Source organism: Falco rusticolus, chromosome 3 (genome assembly GCF_015220075.1).
Source record: "Falco rusticolus isolate bFalRus1 chromosome 3, bFalRus1.pri, whole genome shotgun sequence".
NCBI lineage: Eukaryota > Metazoa > Chordata > Aves > Falconiformes > Falconidae > Falco > Falco rusticolus.
This window is the reverse complement of record NC_051189.1, coordinates 112,537,296-112,546,625: the sequence shown is the minus strand read 5'-3', so window position 1 is coordinate 112,546,625 and position 9,330 is coordinate 112,537,296. Positions and strand designations below refer to the sequence as shown.

General features: G+C 48.5%; 1 protein-coding gene across 2 annotated transcripts in view; it reads left to right on the top strand.

The window, feature by feature from the left end:
- The first annotated feature begins 509 nt into the window (after positions 1-509).
- The window catches only part of TMEM201 (transmembrane protein 201), a 28,994-nt gene continuing 20,173 nt past the window's right edge, over positions 510-9,330 (top strand). The window contains exons 1-3 of one of the 2 annotated variants that reach the window (XM_037378997.1): positions 510-637; positions 6,819-6,939; positions 7,593-7,787. In XM_037378997.1, the coding sequence (XP_037234894.1) occupies positions 537-637; positions 6,819-6,939; positions 7,593-7,787 (417 nt within the window). In that variant the 5' untranslated portion in view covers positions 510-536. Of the gene's footprint in view, positions 638-1,814; positions 1,916-6,818; positions 6,940-7,592; positions 7,788-9,330 lie in introns of those variants that run through there. The other variant, XM_037378996.1, reaches the window with a different exon arrangement.

Here is a 9,330-nt window from a genome sequence, read left to right as displayed (position 1 = left end):
GAAAAAAAAAAAGTGTGGGTGAAAAGCAAGGGAAGAAAAAGGAAATACAAAAGCACGGGGTGGGGGGAATAAATGCGGGGGAGAAACCCGAGGAAAAATAAAAGCTGGGGGGGGGGGGGGACACACACGACACCAAGGGGAAAAAAGGAAAGAAAAAAAAAAAGGGGGGCAGTGAAAAGCAATGGGGGGGAAAAGGGGGGGGGGAGAGAAAGAAAAAAGGAAAAAAAAAAAAAGCACGGGGAGCAAGCAGCAGCGGGGAGCGGGGTCCCGTCGGCGCCGGGCCAGGCACGACGGGCAGCCCCCCGCCCCCGGAAGGGCAGCAGCCCGGCGGGCCGCCCCCGCGGCCACGATCTCGGCCTTTGCGGCGCTGACTCACGGCGCCGCCGCACGACTCCGGCCTTTCGCGCCGCGCCGTGACTCACGCGCGCGCCCCCGCCGGGCCCGAGGGGCGGGGCGACGGCGGGGGGCGGCCGCGCCGCGTACAAAGCGCCGCCGCCGAGGTGCCCCCGCCGGCGGCGGGCCCGCGCGGGGCCGGCATGGAGGGAGCCGCGGCGTTGCTGGGCCGCTGCCCCGCCGGGCTGGGCGCCGCCGTCTGCGCCGCCGCCGCCGGGCTGCTGCTCTACCGCCTGGCGCGGAGGTAGGGGCCGGGCGGGCGGGTGCTGCGGGCCGGGGCGGCGCCTGCGCCGTTAGCGCAGGCCGTTACCGGCGGGCGACCGAAATCTGTTGGTCTTGGCGCGGCCGGCTCGTTCCCCTCGGCGGGGCGCGGGCGCTGGGGAGCTCCCCGAGCTGGCAGCGGCGGCCGGAGCCGGCGGGTGGGCGGCCGGCCGCGCTTCGCCGCGTCCCCGGGGCCTGTCCGGGCCTTTGTGGGCGGCAGCGACCCGCGGGGCCGGGGCCGTGCGCTGGAGCTGGAGCCCCGGGGCGCCGGGGCTGCACCCCTCGGCTCCCGGCGCCTTCGAGGCGGCGCAGGGCGGGCTTCGCCGCCGCGGGCCCCGGGCGGGGAGGGGTGCGGGCCGGAGCGATGCGGGGTGCGGGCCGGGGCGGCACCCGCGCCGTTAGTGCAGGCCGTTACCGGCGGCCGACCGAAATCTGTCGGTCTTTCCTCTCCTTAGCTGCAGGCGGCATTCCTGACCTTTAGAACAGACCGATGGAAAACAAAATTCGAGAAGTACCAGGAGAGAAATCAGGACACAGATTTCATAAAAGGAGTAAAGCTCAGTTGGACTGATTTTGATTTTGCATAGCTTGGGATGTACGTAGGAGTATACGGAATAAGACCAGAACAGACTTGAGCAGGCCGCTCAGCTATCGAGTGCTGCTGTCGGAGAAAAAGGTGCTCCCAAGGGCTCCACGTGTTTAGGTTTGCTTCAAGTTGGCACTCAGAAATGGAAGCATGTTTCTGCATCCGAGGCGAAGTACTTCCGGTTTGCTCTAAAGCATTTGCTCTTTATATAACCAGATAAATGATCAGTGGCATATTAGCCCATGTGTAAGACTTGGCATTTTTAGGGCAGCTAAGGAATACTGGTGGCCTAAAGCAATCCCCAGTGAAGCAGGCAGCAGTTCTTTGACCCAGTTGAGGCTAACATGTCTTGTGAGGGGAAGAGACTGGATTTGGTTCGCATTGAGTTCATCGGAAGGTCTCTAGAATGGAAATCGTTTCTTCCCAAGCCCTTGAAAACTGCTGGTGAGCTGTAAATATTTCCAGGAGGTGACCTCGGTAATTCTTTGAGGCTATGTATTTGTGTTTTCCAGTACTGTTCTGATATTACCTGATGTGTTACTTTGCCTTAGTTAAATGTATCTTCCAAAGTCATCAAGGAGGACGGCTTTATAAGGGAGCGATCCACGGACATGCTGCTGCTTTTATCTTTGGTGTTAACGTTATGATACAGCTCTGCTTCGCTCCATTTTCAGCGTGAGTGCACTTATGCATCTAGCATGATGCTTTTACCACCCCCTGTAGAAAGGGAAATAAAATAGATCAGAACAACTTAGCAGAAAGTAGTTCTGGAATCACTGTCAATATGTGGGGTTGCACTGCTGTAACTGTGCCAGCATCTAAGCCTGTGCTTTTTGTATCAGGGAGAAAAAAGATCTGATGCCTGAATATGCAGAGGAACTCCTTAAACCTTGTGAGTTTGGGCCAGATACAAAACCTCTTGACATGTTTTGTTGTCTTTTTTCAAGATCACGGCTTGGCTACTTCTTTGTTACATGCTGTTGGAAGTTGGGTGGCTGAGTTTAAACCAGCAGCTGTAGCCACATTTCCGCCTTCTCCTGATGGTTAGCTACTGACATGTCAGTACCAACATAGAGCACCCCATGAGGGTCTCCTTCCTTGGGGATTCTCTGGGTCAGTGATGGCAGAGGTTGCTCCATCTACAAGTGAAGTCAAGATAAGCCATCGCTCGCTCTGGAAGAGGTTGGTGGGAACTCGGGAGCTGCTGTGCAGCTAGTTCATTTAGTTGAGAAGCCAGTCATGGATACAGACATGGCAAAACGAGGCACCTTTTCTAGAGGGTCCTGTCCTGATGGCTGGTATTCTCTATTAGAAGTTGCAAAAGCTGCAGTTTCATAGAAGACAGCCTTTGAGGGGGACAGCACAGGAGGTGGTTATGCCTGGGTCCACGTCCCTACCCAGGTCTGCTGAGCATCTGTCGCTGTTAGGAGGGCACCAAGTCTGACTCTTGGGAAAGGATCGGCTGCATTACAGCCTATGATGCTGTACTAGAAATCTGGTCTTGTGGCTAAATCTTCAACGCTGTCTACAGCTGCTAATTCTGAGCAAATGCATCTATGATACAGTTTGCCTGCTGGAATCTAGATAGCTGTGATGTGTTTTTCTCACATTGGAAAGTGGGGTTAGTGTTGGGTCTGCACTGGCAGACCCCTTCACTGACAGGTGATGGACACGGGCACAACTGGGAATTACGGCAGCTCGGTGCGCTGCTGCCCAGGAGCTTCCTAACCGTAAGCTGAGGTCTGTATCAGGTTTGATGTGCTCCTCTTGACTGGGTCATCCTGGCCGTACTGTGCCATGGGCTTGGTCTGTAGCTTGGAGCATTGGCAGCTTGGTTATATCCAACTGCCATCAGATGGTGTTCTGATCAAAACTGATCTGTGCAAAAGAGCTCCCCTTCCTCGTGTTTCTTCCTTCAGATTTGCTGGCACGGACGTTTGTATAATGGCTTTGTAATCCACTTGCCAGAGTGGAGTGTTGCTTCAAATTCTTTCAATGGAGAACTGTTTGTTTGGTTTTTTTTCTTTTAATCCTTGGCAGAGGATGAGGGTAACCTAACTGCACGTCCACCTGTGGCCTCTCTTAAGAATGTGAAAAACCAAACATCTTCACCTTCTGACCTAGCAGCAAAAGAAGGGGGGGAATAGATGTAAATAAAAATATTTAGAAATCCAGTTTATTATTAGCAGGTAACTGATTTGACCTGCACTTACCAGGGAGACTGTTGTTTTGGCAATGAATTAAAAGTCTGGACTGAAGCGTGACCTTAAATGTATGTATAAATGGGGACTAGTGGAGAGTGTTGGGAGTTGGAAGGAATGCAAGTTCCCTCTTATGTTACATGAGAGACGCAAACTAGTTGCTCAACAGTGTTTGTCAATGGGTATACCTGCAGTCTGATTTTTGCTAGCAGAAGAGTCTGATAGTCTCTCACAAAGCAATATTTTCTCATGTCTGAGCAGTATCAGACATCTAGATGTCGATCTCGTAACTGAGTTACTCCAGATATGTGCCCCCCCAGCGTCTTAGACAAAAATCTTCTACCTGTAAACCAGTTTGTTTAAAAAAAAAAAAACAAAACAAAAAACTGGGATTTTTTTTAGCTTGTATGGGTGTGCAGGCTACATATTGAGTTGACACGGGAAGTCATCTGTTAATGGAATCTCTCTGTGTAGTAATTCATTCAGTCACTTCTTGTTGCTCGGGTTTTATTTTGCAGGGTGGTTCTTTGTCCAGTGAAGCTAGTTCAAGTTAATACAGTGTTAGATTATGAACTCCTTAAGGGATGATTTGCCTAGTGTTTTGCAAGGCATTCAGCACATGGTAAATGCTTAGTTTTGCGTTGTCTGTCTCATAACAGAATGTCTGACTTCAGAAGCAGTGTGTGCTCTAGCTTATTATGTTCAGCTGCTGCCTGAATTCAGTCACGGCGTATATAGTTCCAAAGTCATTAAATCTCTATTTGAGAGTACATTTCCAAATGCAGTACTTGTTTTTTGTTTTTAAAGTCCTGCCCAACTACTAGAAAATTAACACCCTACCTACACGTTCTTGCCTGAATTGACCTTTTGTGTTTTTTCTTCTCTTTTTTTTGCATCCAGCAGGTTGGGAACTTACGATTTTTTTTCTGCAACTGTTTCTATGGCAACAGATTATAAGTTCACAAAAGGAAGGATTATTGCTTTTAACCCAAGTAATCCAGGATTTAGCAATTTCTTTTACATATTTTTTGAGAATAAATGGCTGCTGTTTCAACCTTGCTAGCACTTCCTCAGCCTTGAGTGAGAAATGGAATCCTGTTTAGGAAAGATAGAAAAGTCTTGAGTATACGAAGGATTTGGTCTCTTGATGCTAGCAAGTTCTCAGATAAGAGTTTGGCACTGGTCCCTTTTTTGCTTTGTAGCATGCATGCTTTAATAATTGTTGGCCTGTGCTTTCCGTTTCTGTGCTGTCCTTGAAATTAGTGCTTCTACCTACTCTGTCATGTCACAGAAGTTAAGGTGGCAGGTAGAGACTGAAGTGTGGCCTGTCTTATTTCCATGGGTGCCAGAGGATGGTGCTACAGTGGCATGAGGGTGGGATTGTAGCAATTTCTACGGTAGCAATAACCTACATCAGAGGGTGGAGTTCAGGTGGGGCTTGCTATCAAAAGTCCATGCTGAAGGTGCAGTAGAATTTATATCTTGGTGGTTAATGTGCTGAAGCCTATATGTTATATTTCCATAGCCTTTACACCTACGATAGTGAGATGAAACTAGTACCAACAGGTGTAGCTGTCCACCCTTCCTATGGCTGCTTTAACACACGGTTTGCTTGGCTTTTCAACGTTGGTAGCTTGTGGGTAATTTGGATGAGCAGCTTAGGTTTCTGTTTGGTTTACGAGTTTTTTTGGATTTTGGGGGCTGGGGTTTTTTTGCCTGTCAGCTTCAATAGTGGTATTTTTAGCTTGGATCACTTACTGTTTTGAGCCCCCTTGGCAATGAAGAAAGTTGAGCAGCCAGTATTCATTTTAAGAGGGGTGTGGGTTTATGCATCTATTTTGAGATAAGAATTTGTCACCCTAGTAGCTCCAGCCATTTTCTTTCAGCATCTGGCAGGGAATCCTTGGTGCACTCTGGCTTTTTAGGCTTCTTTTCTGGTGCTTTCAAGCTTATCCTTGTCATTAGTACTTAAACAGGATGCTCAAGCATCACTTGGGGGTTTCATATTTTATGAGCCAAGTTTCAAGACATGGTCTTGAAATAGTAGGGAAGAAGTCTCAATTGTGGGCATCCAGCTATAAAGGTGATGGCTGAGAAAGAAGCCAGTTAGTTAAGGAGAGAACCACCTGCCCGTTCAGTTGGAGGGTGCCAGTCGACATTTCTGCAGCATTCAGGAGATGTTTTGCTACAGAGTATTGTAGCACCAGAGAACATTTCCTAGAGCAGGGAGAAGTTACTCTCAGCTGGTGAGCAATTCAGCTGCTGTTAATTGCTTTCCAGGCCCTCAGTGAGCCTCCCTGCTCAGTTGCTTTCACTGCTGTCCAGCGGGAGCCAGCTGACCCCTTGATGGTTAGGCAGAAAATGGGGCTGGTGGCAGCTGGATCCATCTGCCTGCATAGCTGCCATAGCCAGTCCCTGCCTGGGCTTTGCCTGAACAGCTGCCCTGCCTTGGAGCTGTGATTGGGCCTGGTTCTGATCAACCCAGACAGCTGGGCTGTGTTGCCTTGACCTGCGAGGAAGCTTCCTCTTGGGTATTGCACCAAGTTTCAAGACAAATACGGACCTTTGTCAGCACGCAGGCTCAGGGGTCCAGGCCACTGAAGTTCTTTGCTCAAACATCTGTCACAATCTGTTGTGATGTGGCCATGTCACAGCTGTCCTCTTGTAGTGACTTGTTTTAACAGGATTGTTTTAAAAAACAAGGGGCTCATAGATCCAGGTCTCTAGTCTTTATCTCATCAGTTCCAGTGCATAAAAACTGGGGAAGGCATGTGGATTCCTCAGTTCCATATGTATCTAAAACTGTGAAGAAACAGCTACTTCCAGTGCCTGAACTTTGGGATAATTTGATAGACCTTTGTCCTTGAAAAAATTTCTAACAAGCAGGGCACATAAAACTGTAACCATGTGCCTGCTTTCTGGGTTTCTGAGTACCACCATATGCAGTTCTTGTGGACTGTAACTTCCATCTCCCAAAATCCTGTGTATTAAGAAGGATTCTATGAATGCATTTTGTAGTAAGTAAGCAGCTACTGCACCCTTTGCATATAGTAACAATGCTGATTATGGACAGGGCTTGCATCCCCAGTACACCTCTGAAAAACAGTGAGGTTATTCATGAGGTTGTTTAATTAAAGTTCTGGCATGTCCATGGTGTTAGCACAAAGATAGGAGCATCAGGCAGAATTTATTTCTACTTTAACAGTCCATCTTTTCATTGCCAAAATGACTACTCTGAGTCGTATCCTTTAACATACTGAATGGGAAGACTGATTGTTATTCCAGCCTCTCCTGCATTTCCCTGTTTGAAAGCCGTCGCTTCCCTGTACGTCAGCTGAGTTCAGTGTTTATGCTTGACGCGTTTCCTTTCCTAACAGGAAGAAGCCCACACATGTGACGGTGAACTGCTGGTTCTGCAATCAGGACACGGTAGTGCCGTATGGGAATCGCAACTGCTGGGATTGCCCCAACTGTGAGCAGTACAATGGGTTCCAAGAGGTACAGTGACAAACGGCTTGAAGGGTGGCTGGGAAGGCACATGCCCTGTGGCAGAGTGGTTGCGGGAAAACCCTGCTCCTCATTTGAGATGGTGCAGGCCCAGTGCAGATGAATACCCAGTGTTTTGACAGCTGGCAGCGCTGTACTGCACACCTATGAACTTAGCAGCTGATCACTTGATCAAATTGGAGAAAGAATCCACTGTACTGGGGTGTGCTGACATAGAATGATAAAGACAAATTTTCCCCTCTTGCTTCAAAGGGCAAAAAGGGCCTTGACATTTTCACCAGTATCTTTTAAGAATTATTATTATTTAAAATATATGGAATAATTCTCTGGTTTTGTATTTTAGAACAGCTGAATTGCTCTATTTAGGGTATTAAATAAATAAAGCCTGTCTTAAGCCAGAATCCACCAGCACCAGCTGCTTGCAATAGGTGTACAGAGCAGTGGAGAGGTGGTTTGAAGAGTTTTTTCTTCTGGTTTGTGTTTTTTTTTTTTACTTACTACTTTTGTTACATAGGTGAATGCATGAAGTATAGCGCACCTGACAGAGCGTCGGGCATCTTGTTAGCAACCAGGGGGATACCTGGCTTTGATTTTACAATCTGATGTTTGCTTTCCCTCCTGCCACCCTTTTTGCTTCTTGTCAGAATGGAGACTACAACAAGCCCATCCCTGCTCAATACATGGAACACCTTAACCATGTTGTGTCGGGTGGTACAACTTTTTGTGATCCTACTAAACCACAGCAGTGGGTGAGCAGCCAAATTTTGCTTTGTAAGAAATGCAACAACCATCAAACCACAAAGATCAAACAGCTGGCTTCATTCTCACCAAGGGAGGAGGTAAGTGTTCCTTAGGGACTGGCCTCACAGGAAAATGTTTGTTAAGGCACTCCCCTGTGTGTATCTGCTATTCCTGCTCTGTTTAATCTGTCCTGCAGCCTAGTAAGCAGGGGAGATAGGAATTTTTCGGTGTGCTATGGAATGATGCTCCAGTAGTCTTTGCAAGCAGTATGTGGCACTGCAGTGCAGAGAAGATTGGTGATTAGTGTTGCAAACTTACCTGATCCTACTCCAAAGCCAGATTACCATGGCTTGTTCTAGATAGACAGTGGAAGTTGAAGCTTGAGCCCAAAACCTAACATGCATGTTGCCGAGGTCAGCTTACAACTCCAGTACTTACCACTGACCCAGCTGAACTTACAGGATCTGGTAGGCACAACAGCCCACTCGTCACCTGGAAGCCTTAATAGATTTTGTTTTTCCTGAGGCCTTGGCTGTGCTGCTCCACTTTTACTAGTGGAGCGGGAGAGGAATCCTGTGCAGCCACATCATCTCCGTGGTTAGGCATTTCTTCCTAGGAGGGCAAAGGGATTTTACAGTTATAGCAGCAGGATTTCCTGCTGAGCAGCCTCTTGGCCTTCCCATTACTTAGTATGCATGGAGGGTAGGATAGCAGGGTTTCTCCCTCACAGTTTTATGGATTGTCAAAGTTTCGTGCAGAGAATTCAGTGCTGCACTCCTTAACTTTCAACCATGGTCAAGCCTTGGGGTTGTATGATGGCACTGTAGTGGGATGCATTCACCTTCTGGACTGCCTAATCCAGTCTGCTTTGTGTAATTGTAATGAGTTTAATCAGGATGACTCCCAGAGAACAGGTTTAAATTTGGTCGTGCTTAATGGGAACATCTTCAGCTGATTCCCTTTCCTCAGCTTTATTTCTAGTCCCTGCCTCTTGCCAGACCTATCCCCTAGCTCAAGTAACACGAGCCTTTGGCCCTCTTTCAGGCATTCAGTGAACCGCAGTGTCTGTGCCAGCTAAGAAACACAGGACCGTGTTACCCAGTGTGGTTAGATGCGTGTGTCAGTGGCAGCGGTAGCCTCTCAGCATCGCTGGCCTGTCCAGTCGGGGTGAGCCTGCTGCTGCTGTTCTCGCCCATGCGATTCTGTCTCGGTTCCGGCAGATGGAGCTTATGAAAATACTGCAGCAAGCCCTTGGGCAGCTAAAATGCATCTTCTGCTTCCCTCTCCCAAAGAAGCTGCCGGCTTTCATCTGCATGCTTTTGGTGTAAGGATCTTGACAGAGGCTGGGAGTGGAGTTAGAAGAGCCCTAGAACCCTCTGTGATAAGTGATGGGTCCACTGTAGTGATGCTGAAAAACCTGCCTTGGGCCCTACTCACTGTTTTTATGAGTGCTGTTAATGATTTATGGAGCTCATCTCACCAGGGTCTTAAGACAATGACAGCCTTTGAGCCTGGGGCTGGAGTTTTGGAGGGAGCTTGTCTCTCTCCGGCACGGTGGTGTGAAGGGGCAACAGGTCTTTTGTGCCCTCTCATTTGAGGAGGGGAAGAGCAGTACTAGTTTTTAGTATCATCTTCTGTGTT